This window comes from Echeneis naucrates, chromosome 14 (assembly GCF_900963305.1).
Source record: "Echeneis naucrates chromosome 14, fEcheNa1.1, whole genome shotgun sequence".
NCBI lineage: Eukaryota > Metazoa > Chordata > Actinopteri > Carangiformes > Echeneidae > Echeneis > Echeneis naucrates.
Window position 1 is genome coordinate 3,074,750 of NC_042524.1, and position 20,133 is coordinate 3,094,882.

The 20,133-nt window shown below is 43.5% G+C and overlaps 1 protein-coding gene across 5 annotated transcripts in view; it reads left to right on the forward strand.

Annotated features, from left to right (window-relative positions):
• gria4b (glutamate receptor, ionotropic, AMPA 4b) overlaps positions 1–20,133 on the forward strand; it is an 88,383-nt gene that overhangs the window by 31,508 nt on the left and 36,742 nt on the right. For all 5 annotated transcript variants that reach the window (XM_029520153.1, XM_029520152.1, XM_029520155.1 and 2 more), the window contains exons 3-5: positions 7,983–8,222; positions 16,888–17,072; positions 19,817–19,870. In XM_029520153.1, coding sequence (XP_029376013.1) covers positions 7,983–8,222; positions 16,888–17,072; positions 19,817–19,870 — 479 coding nt within the window. The remainder of the gene's footprint in view (positions 1–7,982; positions 8,223–16,887; positions 17,073–19,816; positions 19,871–20,133) is intronic.

A 20,133-nucleotide genomic window follows, 5' to 3' on the forward strand; every position in this document is an offset into this window, starting at 1 on the left:
ATGCTAAGTGGTAAAGGATTTACGAGGAGTTTAGTTCACTCATTCCTCGGTGCTTGCACTTTAAATATTCACAGTTTGCAGCGTTTTGTGCCTCTTGGCAACCCCTCCAAGGATCTCTGCTATATTATTAACTCTTAAGTTTGTTGCTTTTTTGATGGTTTTTAATTTAGAAATTTAATGCACCCCCCCCCTTCCATTTCTCCTTTAATAAAAGTATAGTTTGTATATAGTTGGGGGGGGGGGGGTTGGCAGCAGAGCTGGTAGCTGCTGTATAGCTGAGTTACAGTCACGGCTGTATTTTACCCATCTGTCATATGCTTTTCTTCCCATGGGGGCAGTAGCTTAGTTGTCCGCTGGATGCAGCACACACTTACTGTAATTGCGTAGCTCCAGTTAAGTTTCTGATTTAGCAATTTTATGTGTCACCAATATTTACTAACACTCTGCCAATATCCTGGGCCGGAGGGCTCGCACGTGATGGATATGATTCAGTTTGTTTGATTGCATGTGTTTACGGCAGGGTTGTAATGAGCCTTCCTCAGTAGATTCCACACATTAATATGGTTGTTTTCTTGCACTTCTTGAGATGATGAAAAGTTATTATCAAGATGTAATGAGAAGATTCGAAGGATAACATTCTGATGGACACCATAATTGTGACACCCTGGAGTTTGGCAAGCCTTCTCTAGCTACATGTAGACACGTGTGTAGACAAGGCTACCTCTGATTCCGTTAGTATTCAACCTCAGGCTGCCTGATTTTATGACAGGGTGGGGGGGTGAGAGGATGGAGGGAGGGGGAGGATTGTTTAAATGATGTGCAGAGCAGAGCTTCATCTCCCCTGCACCGCCACTCTTTCACCCAGGGCATGGTGGGAGACAAAGTCAAGCAGACAGAATGCGGCACTGCACGGTGCATGTGTGTGTTCACGCGTACGTGTGTGTGTGTATGTGCCTGCTAGTGAGACTTGGTCTGTCAGTGGCACTCATGCATTATGTGCTGCAATGATGTCCAGTGGGATTCTCACTCTCTTCCTCTCTCCCTCATTGTGTGTGTGTGTGTGTGTGTGTGTGTGTGTGTTAGCGTGATGCCAAAGGAAAAGTTGTACGCACAAATGCGTACATGCATGCAACATGCACTTGAATGCACCCAAGCATATGGCACAAATGCCTTATTCAATCTGACACACACACACACACACACACACACATACACACAGGAATCAAGGCAGCAGTGTGCTTTGAGGTGTGTGTTTAACTGAAAAACAGCAGGAGGCAGAAAGCCAGGATGTGCGCGTGTGTGTGTGTGTGTGTGTGTGTGTGTGTGTGTGTGTGTGTGTGTGTGTGTGTCATGCAGTCTCACCACTTTCAGATACTGTACTGTGTTTCTGCTGTTTGTTATCTGGTGGTGCAACACAATGCTGATTTAGCTCGCATCGCGGTTGCAGCAGAGTTATTGCTATCGTTTTTTTCTCGACAAAGGAGTTTGTGCTCTCTGTTCCGTGTAGTCCTGGAAGGACCATGTTTGGGAGACGGCTATGCAGCGGACCTGAAAATAAGAGTCCGTTTGGTTTCAGTTCCTGAATATTGTTGAAGGAAACAGCAAAATACCCATCTGTGCTTAAGGAAGACATTTTGAATAAACAAAATGACAAATTTACTGGACTGTGCTGCTTTGTTTCGCTCTTCGATAGAGAAATGGGTCATCGCCTGAAGGAAGTCAGTCTCACTGACCACAGGCTGAAATACTCAGAATATATATATTGTAGTGTTAAACAGAAGCTTTTATTTTGATGTGTGAGCTTTTTCCTGAGTTTTATAAAATGTGTTTCCTCAAGGGCAAATGTGTTTTTGTATAAAATCAATCCAATTTCACATCCAAAGGGATATTCTGTTTTCACAAGAATAATGAAAACTTTTATTTGATATGTTGATATGCTTTGCACATTTTCTCTGATTTCTCTGAATTATGCAAGAAAAACCAAGTGAGGCAGAGACAGGCCTGAGCTGTGGTCCATTATTCAGTAGAAACTGTTCATTTTATTAAAAACTAAGAATCATTTTTTTCATGCAGGTGTTTGTTCATAAAGCATGTTTTGTTTGAATGACGCTCATCCTCCTTGAAAAAAATGCATGCGTTAACTTTCACGGTGACCCGATCCAGCGCTTAAGGAGATGTTTGGAGAAGTGATTGTTTTGACAGCCGAGTTGTCCTTGTTGTTCTCTTCTCGTCAGATCTGTTTGTATGTTCATTGATTCTTAACGCTGCCGGTTTGAACGTAATAAAGGAGCCTTTTAGTCGCTGTAATTCAGCCGTTGTTATGAGGCAGTTTTACTGACCATCCACTCCGACCTCTCTGTTGTCCAGCTGACTCAACCTGTTTAACCACGTAATTAAACCTTTAAAAAAAACAAGCGTTGAGCTCAATAAAGCCACTGTATTACCTCTGACAGTAGCAGTGTCGAACGGAGGGAGGGAATTGAGCGATTTGCTCCCTGCTGGGATCCAGTTCAAAATGGCCGCCCATCCGCCATGAGCCCTGCGTGCGCGCTGCAAAATAGCGATGGCTCCTTTTCATCCAGACCGCCTTGACAAGAGGCCCATATTGATCCTACTTCACTGAAACTATTATGAACACAAAGGGGGCTTCATTCTTGTCCTCGCCGTCCTTTTTTATAAAAGAAAATGCTACTTTGTTCCTCTGTGAGTCAATGAAGATGTCTCGCTACAATCACGTGCACTTAAGGAGCCGGAGATGACGGAAAATACCTTCAACGGCTCGGCGCAGTCATTCCAAGTTATTTGTTCACACTTGAAAAGTTTCCAACTCTTGATTTCCTTCAGTTGTAAAAATGCTTCCTTCCTTTTGAGAAACATTTTTAGAAACTCCGATATTGTTGGGATTACACATTTTCAAACGACTGTGGCGTCATCTCACTTCATCCAGGGAAGCAGAAAATACATCGCAGTTTCCTGCATTCCTCCCATTGTTCAGGAAAATCAGCGAAACATTCATAATTTTCCTCTTGAGTCCTAAAACCATTTAATACATGTATTGACAAATGTTAGCACATCTGAAACTCCTTTTATATCGCCTGCGTCAACACTTTTTTTTTTTTTTTTATGTGAAGCAGTTTGTCTTGGCAGCAACTTTAACTGTGGCATTACCATCACACTCTCCCTGCTGTGAAGTCCTTAAGTGCGACTGGCGATGACTCACTGCTGCCGGTCGCACATTTCTACTGCCGTGAATAAATCCATACAGATGTATGAACATAACATCATAGCAATTACTGAGAGTAGAATCACACGCTACACAAAGGCTGTCTCGTATTTTAGGCCTCTCTTGGATGGATAGAAAATACTTGAAGCAACAACAAATGAGAATTCTCTTCTTAAGCATATTCTTCTGTTTATCTGATATCAAGGAATTTGGTTTGTTACTGTCAGGTGACTTGGGATGTGTAGAATTCGCCATAAGTCACATCAGCGAGCTCTGAATGCCTTTGCTCTAAAACAAGTGGTAAATAATGGAGGTTTGTTCTGTGCGGCTCAGATCGATATATTGACGAGGCAGAGGTCGGGCGCAGTCATCGTCAAACTGCCCTGTGCGGTGGGTGGGGCCTGACACCTGGGGGACCGGGGGGGGGAAAGTGTGTCACTGGCACTAGGCCGTGTCCAGCTGTCCGCTGATTTACACAGAGCGCCGATGACAAGGCAGTTTAGCCGCGCCCCAAAGTGCTGCTGGTCAATGATGCCAGATTAGGATCTCACCTCGGCCCGGCGGTCCTAAGTTTCCCATGCTTCAGAGAGAAGGCTCACTTCAGCCAAGTTCACTCACATGAGGTTTATTTTTGCTCGGAGTGATGCGAGCTGATTCCAGACGAGTGTTACGTAAAATGACAGGAGAGCTTCTGTTGCGTTCCTCCGTTAGTGTGTCACACGCTGAATGTCTGGCCCATTGATCAGAACGAGCTGCAGTGTGTGTTTGTGTGCGCTCTGACCTGTTTGTGCAGTGGAGTGTGAGGCCAGCGGATGCTGTTTCAGGGTCACTGCTGGTGTGGGACTAAATGGACCAGTCCAGGAGGCCAGCCTGTCACCAGTGGCCGCCCACTCACTGTCAGTACTACTGCTGTCACATCACGACGAGGTCATACGGAGCAAACCCCCTTTTGATAAAGCTTGACTCTGATGGATTGCCACGATTGGCCTGTGCTGTCTCTTCGCTCTGGAGCGATCCTGCTCTGGATTTTTCTGCAGGAACACACGTGGGAAAATATCACATCTCAGAGTGGCTTCATTTTGTCATTTTGTCAAAAAGTTTTTCTTTTCTTTTCCAAGAACGCTACAAACATCAGCATGAGATGAGCTGTAACTGGTTAATGAATTATCTTTAATATTTAAGAGTTTGAATGTTTTTCCCCATTAGATCCAGTCAGTTGCACAAATTTAATTATGAATGTCATAATTTCCTGTTCGTTCTTCTGTCAAATTTGCAGTTTTACTTGTCACGTTTATGATGAAAATACAAATAATAAGAGACAAATAAAAAAATAAAAACTGAATGTGATGGGAAGACCAGCATGCCTTCATATGGCTTATTTTTTAACTGGACCTCCTGATTCCTTGTATTTTGTGGAGAATTCCTCCACCACAACTTTTCTGGTCTACAGTTTGTATCAGTAAAATAAGAGCCTGTTTTTAACGGAGACGCTGAAAGCCATTATATCATATTATACTGCAAAGCTTGTAAATGTGCAAGAAAACAGTCAATGTTGAAACATCCAGCACACACAGAGTCGTACTTCTGTCGGTTTTTCAATCAGAAATATTGAATAGTGCAGCTTTAAGCACATAATTATACTTGTTCCTGATCGGCTTCATAAAAATAATAAGCTGACATATATGATGAAATACAACAAAACATAGTGACACTCTTTTTTTTTTTTATAAATCAGCTTGTAGTGATATCTGATATTCACCTGGCCTCCGCTTTAAAGTCACGTTTTGTGTCGTCGCTTGGGGACCTTTGTGTGCTGTGTTACATGAAATAAGGAGACCCGACGCAGCCGGACAGGGGTTGTGTGTCCAGCATGCAGACAGTAAATTCTCTCCACTTTTGTGTGCTTTGACTGATAGAATGGAAAGGGAATCATGCCCTTATCCTTATGTTTGTCATTAAGAAAAAACGGGCTGGAAACACGCTCGGAGCCAGCCGTTAGTTCTTTATGGTTCAGATGGATTCCTGCATCTTTGCTGAGGCAATCTGTTTGAACGAAATGCATGACACTAATCATTTGCCATTTGGCATGTGCTGTGCCTCGCTACTGCTAGGTCCCCTCTGCTCTGGCAGAGCCGCCCTCTCTGGGCAGGATGGGCTCATTGGCAGCTCCTGAGTGCGCGGACGTGACCTTGACGCAATCCTTTTATTATTATCAGACTTGGACTGAATATTCATACTAACAAACCTTATTGAGATGCCGTGTGTAAAAGACTAGCGCCTCAGGGTTTATCAACCTCATGCTGATGTGTTTTTTTTTTTTTGTGGCAGAAAGTCTTTATGCAGGTTGTCTAACACTAACAAACATTTTCAGCACTCACAGAATCTCTGCTGCTCGCTGATATTCTTCCGGGGAGCTCTCCAGAATGAACTCGTGAAAGAGGAGAGAATAAACACTGACGTCATAAAAACAGCTAAATAAAATTTTATAAATGCCAATAATACATTCATTCTGAAAAAAAAAAAGTTTTAACTTCAATTATCAGCAATCTAAATAGCTTTCACAGCGTCAGCCACTAAATATATCATATAATATCTGCAGGAAGCAAATTGGACTGTAAAAGAATTTCTTCTTTACGCATGAGATTGTTTTCTGCTCCAGGTTTGGCCCTTCCTCCTTCAGCATGGTTACAAATGAGTTTACTTGAGACGAACTGCACCTGTATTATGATAATCAGTCTCATAGCTGGTGGTTTATTGGTCCCACTTACCTTAAAATGACACCGGACACGAGAGCGGGAACAGATGGACATCAACCTGACAGATGTGTCCCCAAAGTCACCCAGCATGTAAAATATCACCATGTGAGAGGGGAACACTTTCAGACATAGTAGCAAGAGGTGAAATAATCTAATATTTGTGCTCGAGGTTACATTGTTTTTCTTGTCTGTGCAGATGAGCCTGAAACCTGGTGTTATTAAAAAAAAAAAACAAACAGGCAGTAATTAGAGACAAACGCAGCAGGGGGAGACAAAGTTTGAACAAAACTGACACATTCTGCTATCAAACCAGCAGGCCTCCTCTCCACACGTGCATATTGACGTTAAATTACTCAAACTGGCGACGTAGCATCTCCAGAGCGGGTGTGGGCTGACGCAGAAGGAGCTTGTGTGTGTGTATTGATGCCATCCCATCCCTTGAGGGGACATCAGTGGGCTGTGCGGATTTTCCGACCTCTGGACTCCTTTCCCGGTTGAGTGGATACTCTCTGTACCGCGACTCTGCTCCTCCCAAGAGCCTTCATCCTTCAGCATGGACACACACTCTCTTGCAGGAAATGCTGAACACTGCGTGGTCTTCGGGGGAGCAGGCGTGTCTGTATGTGCAAACAACAGCAGCTATTTAATGTATGACGCAATTATTATTATTATGTTGTTTTTTTTTTTCCCCTCTGGTCAAGTGCAATTGTGACTTTAGTCATGCCACAATGCAAAACAAACCACGTCTGTGATATCGCAATCTTGACTTTCCGTCTGTCTTCCTGGTGCTGCAGGTTTACTTTAATTGTGTGTACAGCAGAAGAGGCATGGCTTTCTCTCTCTCCCTCTGACTCTAGTTTTGTTTCTCACTGAAGGAGGACGATGCAGGCGGATCAGAATAGACGCAGACTCCCTTTCTCTCTCACTGTGCGTAGAAACAATGGATTTGTCAGTAAACCAGCAGCCTTGTTTACCCCCCCCCCCCCAATATTTCCCTTTAACACAGGAACATCTTGAGCTTTTCCTTCAGTTTGCCTCTCACTCTGACTCTCCCCATTCCCAGAAACTGGCAGAGGTTGCTAATTATCTTCCCTCTCTGTTGTTGTTTTTATTTCTTTTTGTGCCAGTGTGTGTGTGTGTGTGTGTGTGGGGAAAAAAAAAAAGTGGCCAATTATAGTTCAGCTCTTGTAGACAGCCAAACCTTTCCGTAATGAGGAGCTCTCCTTAAGCGGGACACTCTGTAAGTGTGCACAGCCTGCGTGGACTTTATGCAAATGAAAAGTTTCCATTTGATTCAGAGTATGGCCAATAGAGCCCCGACAGACGCAGGTCTGGTTTGCGCTGTTTTGATGACACGAAGTAGTGTGGCAGGAGCACAATGCGTTTTGTTGACAGGGAATACGTCCCGTGGAATGCATCAACACAACAGAGAGGGGAATGACTCAATGTGCTTGGCGTTCTTTAAATGGGAGAGGGAGCAGCTTTTGAGATGAAAGCGTCAGAGGAAACAGACGCGTCTGGGTTTGATCTCTGTTTACTGCATTCAGTGGTTCTTTTGAAAGGATTTAAAGTGGTAATCAGCGGGATAACGGTTTGTTACATTGTCTCCAGCTCTTATTGCTCTGGTGATTTTATTTTGTTTTATTTTGCACCACATTTCCCATTAAGCCATTGTCATCCACAACAGTTATAACATTACAATTGTTATATTTATTTATTTATTGCTCTCCCTCATCAGCTCAGGTGCGTCGGTCAAAGGAAAGGAAAGGAATAGAGTTCAGAAAATTAAACACCATATTAAAAATGTACAGTAATGAGTAAGTGTTTCTTCCAGCCAACCAATCAAACAAACTTTTTCTGCCATTTAAGCAAAAATCCGTTGAGGACCAATCAGCAGTATGTGTGTGAACAAAGTGGAGTAGTTGGTAACTCGAACTGAAACACAAATTGAAAACGTATTCAATCAATGAAAGAATTTGTTTCATTATTGTTTTCTGTTGCAGTTTGCTCGCAGTACTCCCGCGGTGTCTTCGCCATCTTTGGCCTGTACGACAAGCGTTCGGTCCACACGTTGACGTCCTTCTGCAGCGCCCTGCACATCTCCCTCATCACGCCCAGCTTCCCCACCGAGGGCGAGAGCCAGTTCACCCTGCAGCTCCGGCCATCCATCCGAGGCGCACTCCTGTCCCTTCTCGACCACTACGACTGGAACAAGTTCGTCTTCCTGTACGACACCGACCGAGGTGAGTACCGAGGATGGACGGTTCGGTTTTCATTTTGGATGAAAGCATTAAATCTTGAGTTGTATTAGGCATGGAGACGATTCCACAAAGCATACCTCATCTAAATGGTGGCATTTCAAAGTTTCAAAGAATTTCCTCTTCCAGTCCCCTCCACATGCCACTTTCTTACATGCTCTGCAGACCGACTCCACACATTTTAGCAGACTGACCTCATGCCTCTGTAGACAAAATCTCAAAGTTTGCTGAGGTCAGCCTGTTATATTTGTGGTTTTAGAGGATTCTTGGCCAATAAACAGCTTTGTTATGGTGAACAAATTATTTTATCTTTGTTGTTGACTCTGCTAGTCCTGCAGTACAAATGGTGTGATTTGGCCCTAAAATTACTGCTCTGTTGAGGCTGGCAGATTGTTATTGTCATGATTATTAACTGTCAGTGAGAAAAAGCAAGTCAGACATTTTGTTTGACCAATCATCCCACCCCGACCTCCTCCTCCATCTCTGGGCTGTTGTTGTTCAATAATAACGTTGCCTAGCATCCTCCCTTTGCGCCTGAGGATGAGAGCCTGCATCCATTAGAGGGCTTTGTTAGTTATTTGTAAACATATTTTCCATTTTCATGGACAGTGTGTCTCTTTTTTTAGGATTTCCCGGTTGTTTTATGAGGCAAAGGTATTCAGCCATTATGATTTATTTTGTGCTGTGTTTTTGTAATAGATGTGATTTGAAAGAATTATTTGGCCCCGAGCTTCAAAATAAACCTTTTGCTCCGACTCCAAAGAGCCAAAAATTCCCCCTTCAGTTGTCTTTCATTGAGGCGTATGTACAATATCCAAGTTCTTGTCACATTTGGTCCGATTTCGCCCCCCCTATGTGGCAAACACAGAGGTGTGAAGGGATGTGCTTGTAAAATAATGGTTTTCTATCCTCAACATGTCTCGAGGCCAGTAAGTAATCAATCTAGCCGTGTAGCTGCAGTTACAAGTGTGGTGGATATTGGCAGACCTTTCTCTCTCTATCTGTATCTCTCTTTTTCCGGCACCGGATGACGAGGACTGTGTACAGCGTTTGTCTCACCTTTCTGTTTCTCACGCTGGCTTTTTCCTATATGTCTCTCTCGTTTTGGTTTTATCCTCTATTTTCTCACCCCCTCCTCCCGCTTTGCCTCTCAAAGGTTTGCACTTTTTCGGCCCCTCCCTCTGCTCTCGTGTCACATTTCCATTACAAGGCAACTGGTTCTGGCACTCGGATCGCATCGCCACATCTCCCTTTCATCCATTTTCCAGAAGGCAGTCATCGGTTTCCCTTCTTTGCCCCCCTCCGCCGTGTTGACTGCAGACTAGATGCATAGGGGCTGCAGAGTGGCGGACATATCTGCATGGCCATTCGGAGCAACTCGTTCTCTGCCTTGTCACAGGTTGTACATGCTTGACTGGATGTAAAGCCTCCTCTCCAAACCTACGCTTAAAAAAAACAAAAACAAAGACAACAAAGGTTACCGGCCATATGGCAAGATAAGCAATGGTCTGTGGCAGGAATACAGATGATCTTATGTTGTGTGATATTTCCGTCTCTCCACTGAAACACTGTAGCCAGACCAAATCCAAACAACCCTGTGTGTGTGTGTGGATTTTACAGATCCACATCTAAATGGTCCTTGTTCCATGCCCCATCTCTGCATTGAATTTTTAGCAGACCGTTTACAAGCAAGGTAGGCGGCGGTAAAAAGTAACGGACAGCGATGAGTATTGACAGCGTGAAAAAGCAGTTCGGTGTCAGCTGCTTAGTCATAAGAGAATGGAAATTCCTTTCCAGCGTAAAAACACCAAACAAATAAAATATTTGAGAAATAGCAATCCAAACTGATCTTCTTCAGCCCTTGTCAATGGGCCATTATGTCTAGTTCTGCCTAATTCAATTCAGTTTCTTTGTATACCGTACAATCATAGTGCACATAGTGCATATCTTAAGGGTAAGGTCTAATCTGTTCTGGGATCTTCCTGTGCCACCAAAATGGTTTCACCCCACTGAGGCATGGACCGGAGGTGTTAGCATCCAATCCCGTTAAGTCCTGGTAGTATCAAGGTGGATCCCGTGCAGATCCGTTTCAGCAGTTCTGACTGCTCAGACCACAGTGGGCCTTCGCCACTGCCGACCAGGAGCACCCCAGAACCCTCGCTGCAGCTGTCTTTACCTTCCAGCCTCCAAAAGTGCAGGAGCTGACTGTTTGACTCATCCCTAAACATGCGTGGGTGTTATAAGATAATCAGTGTTATTCCCGTCATCTGCTGACGCTCGTGATGTTTCCCGGTACAAGTTGACTCATCTGAAAAACAGGAGCAAAAGATTTCATACATAAAAAAAAAAAGAAGAAAGGAACAGGGGCGTCTGGTGTTTCGGGATGTGACACATGCAAGCCTGTCGGAGTAGATTTGTAGAAATACAAGCACGTCATCTGTTCCACGAGACAGATGACTGATGGATGTCTAAAACTCTGCAGAGGTGCTCTGAAGACTGTGTCAGTGTGCGTTGCCCTTTAGTCTGCGCTGTGTTCCTGTTCCTGAACGCTTGGGCTGTCACTTAGTTTTTGAAATACAAGAAAAATTCCATCTGTAATGATCTGTTCGAAATCGAAAAAGTTTCAAATATATAAGCGCAGCAGGTTTTTGTTTTTTAAGTTTGTCTGTCTCACCCAGTGGATAATGGGATATTGTTTTTCTCTCTGCAAAAACAAAATACGAGAGAACAAGTGAGCAACAGAAAAACAAAACAAAACAAAAAAAAATGCTGTATCTGAAAGCATAGATGTTCCCGGCGCTCTTCAGCCTCCCCTTCATGAATAAAGGTCAAAGACAACACCTTGACTGCAGTGGACAGATAAAATTCAACGGGTAGTGTGGAAGCAATCCTCAAAGACGAGTAGTTATTCCCTCTACGTGTCCTTTCCCTCAGTGCAGCCATTTCGGCCCATCCCCTGTGTGTTATTTAACTCTGCAGTTACATAAATAAAGAAATAAATGATCAATATTTCTGTGCAAAGTGAACTCGGCGCATCTCTTTCTCATAAAAAGTGAATCAGGACCCGCAGTTAGTTTCTCAAAACTCTAAACAACTTTAAATTACTTTCAAAACAAGAATATTGGCTCAAATTAAACAGTTTTCAGATCATATAGAAAGGCAATCAAAATAAGAACAGATCATTTAACACCTGCCACATAGCAAGATGGAAAGCAGAATGTTCGGAGGATGTTGCTCCTTTCCAGAGAAAGTTAGAAAAGTTTTGAGTTGTGCAAACGATGACATCTGTTGTGAGATTGTAGTTAATTTTGTTAAGCATGTAGCAACACATGGTGCGTTTGAAGTGAGACATGGAGCTTCTTTATGGTTTTGCCGAAAGCGAGACAGATTCAATCAAAGGGCTCCAGCCCATCGAGGCTCGGCCACCAGAGGACGTCATTTAGCGCTTTAGAATTAAAATTTGATAGCTAATGTTATCCAGTTGAGCATTGCATAACAAAGTTTTGACCTGAAACTGGTGTGAAGTTGTTTGTCGTTTTTAATATATATATATATATTTCTGTCTGAGCTATAGCCCCGCTGGGAGCTCCATCCATGGAGCTGAAATCTGGCGGCAGCTCACTCTAAATGACTGATCGCTGGCGCTCTGGGCGCCGCTGAAGCTGCTGTCATACGAACAGCGGGAAACACTGGCTGTCAAGAGTATGACATACTGAATACAACTCAGCAGCCATCAAAAAAACATGACCCTGGGTACCGGTACCGCCTATTGTTCAATGAAGTGCAGTACTGACGACATGGAGTAAGTCGGCGTTGAGTACAGATAGCTGATTTTTTTTTTTTTTTTTTTTTTAAGTTTAATGTCACCATTTTCTTGGATACATCCGTTTCATAATTCATATTGAAATGCACGTTTATGGTAATTTGTTGTAGATTTCAGGCATCTAGTCAGTTTTTTTTTTACATTCCTCCTTCTCTACATTTTGTATTTCTTCTCTTCCCTTAAGTCTTCATCACGTCTTACACAATTTCCTTCAGTGTCCACTTCTCATTCAGCCTTCATTTCCTCCAACAGCTTTAGCCGATCGGTTGAAATCTGTTCTGCTGCCTGGCAGAGCGTGAAAGCAAATCTCTGCATAGGCATTATTCAAAACCCTAAAAATCAAGAGGCCTTCTTCCTGCAGTGAGCTAGAAAGGCAGCGTGTAAATGCAGAATCGTTCTGAGCACAGGCGTCGCCTTTGGATTTTTTTTTTTTTTTTTGTGTCTTTCTCATGGAGTTTTTGTGCATCACATTCTATCCAGCAACCGCTCAGCAAACAGTCATGTCAGAAGAGGGAGACTTGCAGTATTGTCATGAGGTGTTTTTGTGTGTGTGTGTGTGTGTGCAGGACAGCATGTTGTGTGCTTTTCAGAAGGTTTTTGGGTGCAGGCTGCAGCACTTTAGCCTGAGGAGTTTTTTTTTTTTTTTTTCACACACAGGACCAGGCATTCATCCAGTATTGACTATAATGTAGAATCAGCCAACGCATGACTGAGCTCAGTCAATGAGCGCCTGTCTGATTCCCTGCATCAAAGCACCAGAGATACGAGGGGCTGCATACTGAAGCTGTGTGTGTCTGCATGGTTGTGGTGAATGCTTTTCCCATTAGGTTTCCTAGATTTCTCACAAATGCGTTCAAACACTCACACACACACAAAATAAAGAAATAAAAGGTAATAGATTAAAATACAAAAAGAATCCAGGAAATCAAAGGAGGCAGGGAAACAGGAAAAACATGTAGGACAGACATTTATTATGAATTGCATAATGACTCTAGGAAATGTTTTCAAGAGCAGATGACAGAAGAGGAGTGGACACAAGGACAGCAAAGGGGGCATCAGGGAAGGAAAAGAAGGGATGGCAAGACGGGTATGAGGGAGCAGAGAAAGGAGAGGAAATCGGGAAGAGTAAATAAAAGGATGAGATGAGAGGAAATAAGTAGTGGAATTAATGAGGAAGGAAAGGAGAGGAAACGAGAGCAGATGAAAAAGAGGGAGGGAAACAAGTGGAAAGGATAGGGAAGGACAGGAAGAGAGAGGAGGGGAGGGCACGAGAGAGGAAAGGAGAAGAGCAAGAGACAGTCAAGAGATGAGATGAAATGAAATGAGAGGAGGAAAAAGGGAAATGAGAACGTGAAAAATGGGGAAGAGTCAAAGAGGAAGTGAAAATAAGAGAGAGCAGAGATCTCTCTCCAGCAGATGGACTGCTAGGTGCAGCACGTTCTGGCCATGATGAATGGCTCTTTTCAGGAGCATGAGTCTGTGTGCTCTCTGGAGAGGAGGGAGGTGAAAGGAAAGGAACGGTGGAGGTGCTGACGATGTCATCGACGGGACAACAGGAAGGGAAAGATAAAGAAGAGGCAGAAGCTGCACACACGGGGCCCAGATGTGTGCTCGCCGCTGCAGCTGCTTCCATCTAGTGTCCGGCTCTGCTCCAGTCAGCAACACATGCGTTCGCATCAGTCTGCGTGCTGGCCTGTGGCCGTGTCTTTGACGCTGATGCTCATTGCGGCTGGCTGCTGTTCCACATACAGCCCCGGGGCTACACATTTATCAGCTGGTAATCAGCTGGCCCTTTGCACGCTCTGCCTGCCTCTGCAGCCGCTGCTCTACAGTAGCTTCCTGTCCAGGCGCCGTGCGGGCCGATGCAGCACGATAGGACATGATGGAATACCAACATCGTCATTGTTACTTAATGTGCTGCAAAGTCACATCTGGCAGGGTAGTTTGAGTTTCAGTCAGGGTTGAAGTAATATCGTCCACACTGATATCTATTTCATTTCACTTTAAAATAAATCCTTAATAATTCATATGTAGATATGGGATAATAAATAACATAAAGGACCTCATGGGTGTTCTTTAAATAAAAGCAACAAGCAAACAAAAATCTAAGTGAACAAGTAAAAAAAAAAAAAAAAAAAAGAAGGCATCCAATTGAAACTGTTTCTAAGATGTAACTCGTTGCCCGTTATCTAAACATGGTTCCTTATCTTTGATCCAAAATCAACTCCCAGGAAATCATGCCAGGTTTTTTGAGCTTCCCCAAACACTGAGCAAAGCTCCTCGTCTCTCTTCCACATGTGGGACATGAATGCTGTGGAGTCTGTCTTCGCTGACTGCGGAATCTGCTGTGTGTGTTTTAGTCGGGTCTTAGTGGTTTGATTAGTTTTAGCCTGATACAGTAACTTAACGCCTGAATTCTCACCCCACTTTATGGTCCATTCTCCCCTAAGTGGGATCAATATTTAAAAAAATGGACAGAGTGCCACATTGAAGAAGATGTGAAACTAGAGACATGGACCATACATTTATTTAAAAAACCATTTCTGAGGTAATAAATGGGGTGAGAAGTAGAGCCATTTTCCCATAGACTCCAATAAAATCGGAGTTCTTCAATCACTGCGGTCACCCCTGATGGTCATGAGATAGAAAGCAGGTTTAAGACGTCGCAGCAGATCAGATGGAAACATTTCAGCTAAAAATGGTGAGAGTTTTTAGCATTTGCATACGCTACACAACTCCAGGTACTGTCTGCCTGTGACTGTCAGTCATTGTCGATTTAAAAAAGAAATAAATAAATAAATAAAACAAACAAATTAAAAAAACACAGCTGTCAGCCAGAAGCCTGCATTTGTTTACTTCTCAGTGAAATCAAAAAACAATAATTTCAAAGCTCAGAAATCTGAAACAGCTACACAACACACGATACATTGTTAATGCAACTGCTTTTTTTTATATGATTATATGAAATTGATTGAGCATCACTGAGGCGTCCCCGATCAAGTATTACCCTGCCATCTGGTGTCAAACGGGGATCGAAATGTATAATACATTTATATGCAAACCGAAAGGATGGCTGGACCGTGACGACAAAGTTTGGTTTCGCACAACACCAACAATGAGCCCAAACTGCCTCTCGTTTGTAGCAGAAACAGCTCCAGTCAATACAGTCAATAGCTGCAAAGGATCTGCAGCAGCCGCTGAGATTCATGCTTACCCAGTCTGCGGCTTCCCAGCCGGCGCCGACGCCGTCCTTTTTATTATGTGGTATTTGCCAGGGACCGTGTGCAGAAGCTTAAAGCTTGTTCCCGAGCAATAAGAAGAGACACTTTGAATCAGATTTAGGCAGCCCCGCGGCCCCTGGGCAGGAAAATACAAACACTGCAAAGTAAATGTTAAGATAAAAAAAATAAAGCCTGTTTGCACCTGGAGAACTCAAGACATTGAATGTCTTGAAAGGAGTCCGAGCCATGAATTTCTGTTTGCTTTTGCATTTCCCACCCGAGGAAAGAAAAATCATCGCCTTCGCTGATGAGTTGTTACTGAAGATGAGGGAGGATTTTTTTTTTTTTCTGTGATAAAATAAAAGTCCCCCTTTTTTTAAGTGGAGTGCTGATGTAAGATAAAGATTAAAAATTATGAACTTGGCATAATGTGAACATCATTTACCAAAATGGCTTCCTCTTTACGAAGCTGGAAATAAAAAAAGCATTTTGAGAACTGCTGCAGTCGCCTGAAGCATAGGGGGAGGTTTGACTTCTTCCTGTATGTGCGACTGTAACAACCTGAGGTGATGCAGTGCGTACGTGTGTGTGTGTGTGTGTTGTCTAATTCATCGTCGATTCAACCAGCAGTCCCTCCTGGTGCCGACATACAAGGGGGCCGGGGAGGGGATCGAGGAGGTGGAGAGGAAGCCGGGTTGCCAGTGCACAGGTTAATCCACTAATTGGGAGCAAAGGGAGACGGGTTGCCAGATTGTGATGGCCACCAGGAGGGGCCGTTTAAGGGGGACATCTGTTCCTGCTGGAGAACAGCCGCCCTCACAGCTCCCTAGTTTCCTCTCTGACACTCATCTTCTCTATACACAAACCTGACAGAGAGGGCCCCCACCCCCACTCCCCCCACTACCTCCCCAGAGTCATCCAGCTCGTGGAGATAAGTCTTTTTTCTGAGCGGACCAAAAGCCAGGATCCATTTGGAGAAGAATAAAAGCTTTTGAGGAGTTTGTTTGAGTGCAGCTCCTCCACAGTGGGAGAAAAAAAAATTGTCTTGCCAGGCAGGTTGTGTTAACTGAAGCCAGTTTGTTGTTCAAAACAGCGATGATGAGCAGTGCGTTTTCCCCAATGTGACTGTTTCGACCAGGACGATATCAGCGCAACCAGCAAACATGTTCAGGAGCTGGCGACAAAAACGTATTCAGGAAACGCATACCGTTGAGTTTTTGACCACTAGGCCAAAGAGGCGCTGGGTTGTTTACATTCGTTTCTCACCAGTTTATGGTAAAAGAATAAGAAGAAGAACCAGACAATCATGCTGGTGAGGTAAGAAAAGTCAGTTGGTGATAGAAACAAAGTAATGAGGCAGCAAACGGTTCAGGATATGTGCTGACTGGAGAAATTTTCTGTTAAAAATATTTTTTGGTGGCAAAGCTCCACCGAACTTGATTGAACTTGTCATGTTGTTCAACTAACTGACAGACAGGAGCAACATTCTTACGAAACGCTTAGACCAAACAAGAACATTGATGTTGGACGGTAAAGAAATTGAATGAAGTGTCCGTTCTCCTTCCGTCTTTAACCTGTGCTGTCCGGCGTGTCTTACTCCTCACAGGATACGCCATCCTGCAGGCCATCATGGAGAAGGCGGGACAGAACAACTGGCAGGTCAGCGCCATCTGCGTGGAGAACTTCAACGACGCCAACTACCGCCGGCTGTTGGAGGACTTGGACCGGAGGCAGGAGAAGAAGTTCGTGATCGACCTGGAGGCCGAAAGACTGCAGAACATGCTGGAACAGGTGATGGCACCAAGACATCGGTGTTTAGCTGTTTAAGATTTGACCCAGAAGGGACAACGCCTGCTCTTCATTTCAGGCAAACCTGTGCATGAGCTCCGGAGGCTCGTTCTCTTCCGCTCTTATTGTTGACGTTCCCCACAAAAATATATAATACATGTAGAATCTTAAAATAGATTTTAAAATAAGAGAGAGGATTTGGATATAGCAACAGCATATGAGCTCCAATGACGTAAAAAATCGTGAGTAGCGGGGCTTTGTGTACGTTCGAGCTAGAAACATCCTCATTAAGTAGATTTGTGCTGGCTGTATCGAGTTTTGGCTTCATCAGGTTGTTAGCTCGCCAACCAAGCAAGGCCATAAAAAGCCGGCTAATTCGTGTCGGCATTCGGACGTGAACTGCTGATGGTGATGGTGCTTAATGGTCTATTCTGTTTGGCAGCGAAGTCACAATAGTACGATTGACTGGCAAAGTACAAATCACCTGAGATGTTAGAGGAATATTACGGGTTATGATGATGTGCATGTCTTATTTTGGAGGTCATTGTCTCAGCTGCTATAATGAAACCATACTAACCAAAATAATGGCAGATTAAATAAGCCAATCAAAGATAAATGAATCTCAAAGTGGAGTCTGGAGACCCTGAGGGGTCCTTAAGGGGGTTCCTGGAGATCCCCAGCATAAAAGGGAGTATTTATATTTGCTTTAATTCCTCCCACATGTATCACAAAGACGGGATTTATGAATATTTTGGTCATTTTCAAACTTCTTGGTGTGGAGACGTTTGACTTGCATTACAAAATCTATTTCCCGTCCTCGATCCTGCAGCATCCCTGATACTTGAATTAGTACTTTAAACACTTGCTCAGTGTTTGTTTCACGCTTTCTTTTTTCATGTTTGTGCCAATTAGAAAGTTTTGAACCTGAAAGCAGTCTGTTCTGATCTCCGGTGGTCTTATTTGGCATAAACACACTCAGAATATGTTCTGCGTCTTCCTCCTCCTCCTCCTCTTCATCCCTCCATCTTTCCCCGGAGTTACTGGTATGTCTGTAATTGTTCAATTATTCAGGAAATCTCCACTCTGACATCTGTCGTGGTTCTAACAATTTATGTTGCTGATGTGAAAATCTCTTTGCCCCGACAGCTCCGCTCCATCATCGCTTGGTGTCAGAACACACACGTCGGAAACTTATAGAGAACCTCAGATAAAATAAAAATACCAAAGGACTTCTTTAGAGCCAATCTGTGGTTTTTCTTTTCTGGGCTGAAAGTGGCAGACAGACCAGGAACATCTCCAGCATTACAAAAGGGTTAATACTGCTCTAAAACCTGCAGCTCCTTTTTCTGCCTTCTATTCATCACAAAAAACAAAATTAATCTGTTAATCCAATGAACGGTTTTGACGGGGGCCAGTTTGATGAGATTTTCTCATTTTGGATCAGCTTGTTAAAATTATTTTCACCTTGAGAGTCCAGAAAACAGGAGGTAAAAGAAAACAGAACCCAAAAATTTCAGGCACAACAGTCCTCATCAGGTCAACACTCCCTCTTTTAATTTCGAATTTTGCTCCACATCAGCCGCATGGATTCAAATCAGATTCATTCAATGCTCTTGCTCTGCTGGATATTATATCTTGATAATATTTATTTGGCGATTCGCTGTGAAAACCGTGATGCGAGCGTCCATCGCACTTGTGTCCGGCATTTACTAAGGCGTCAACAAAAGATTTAAAAAGCCCTCGCTACAGTAAAAAAAAACAAAAAAAAAAAAAACGGACGTTACAAAAAAGACAGAAGGCAGCAATGTTATTTATCAAAACATCATGAAACGTGCTCAAGCTGGTAGAGTTTGTGGATTTCACCACGTAAAAAATGTAGAATATGGACAGAGAACGACATACACACAAAGCTTTAGATTTCTGACAGCAGAGCAGGCATAAAAAAAGTGAAAATAGCCACTTTCAAGGTCACTTTGGTGTTTTTATTTTCTCATCTCTGTTAGAAATGCTTATAAAATGTTGGTGTCCCAGCGGATCATCTGGGTTCAGATCTGACCGATGGCTCTTTCATGCTGTCTGTCTTTACTGTCTGTCTCTAACCGTCTCAAAACCGTTTTCCTCAAATAAAAACTCTGTGAATTGGTTTGATCGAAGCATTCCTTGTGGGAACCGTTGGGTTTTTCTTATTAACATTTTATTATGAGCTAATGAACCTATTTACAGCCTCACAGCAGTGGATGCTGATCCCCCCCCCCGCCCCCCCCCCCACAGATCCGTGATGATATAACTTTTCTATTTTCATACTTTAGACTGTTGTTCAGGTCTTCACATCAGGAATCGATATCAATCTCAGCTCTTTCTCTACAAAACATTTCTTTTAGGATTCATTCATGCCCTTATTAACTGGATGTCCGGTGGGATTTCCCAGCAGATGTCACCTTTCAAAATCAGTTTATGTCACCGTGATGCAGCTCTGTGGTCGCACTTGTGTGTGTGTTGCATAGATGTGTCGAGAGGCATTGTCATGTCCCTGAAAGCATGCAGTGTGTAACTCCTCAGTGAGAGGCTGACATGACGGCCTGTTCATTTGTCTAGACGTCCGATCTTCTACGGCTGCGACCTGGATGGTGCCCACCGTGTCAGGATGTGCACGCTCGCCTGCCACATTCACCATTTAAAACTCATTAATGTGTGCTCTGCTGTAATCCAGCCAGATTAAAGATGATATGTGCTCCACGTCCTCGCAGATTGTCAGTGTCGGGAAGCACGTCAAGGGCTACCATTACATCATGGCCAACCTGGTGAGGGACAATAAATCCTCTTCCTTGTTTGTTTGTCTGTGTCTCTTTTTCTTGTCATCGTCTATGGTTGCATTATTGATCGGTAGATTGTGACCCGGTGCCAAGAGACAACACTGGCATCCCAGTCTGGAGGCAAAGGACGGACTGTACCAATCAGAGACAGATAAATGACTCACTGTGAAAAGCCGATCCTTGTACAGAATGCAAAATTTAAAATTTAAGCAGAATTGCGTAATTTGATATTTTTCTTCAGGTTTGCAGGA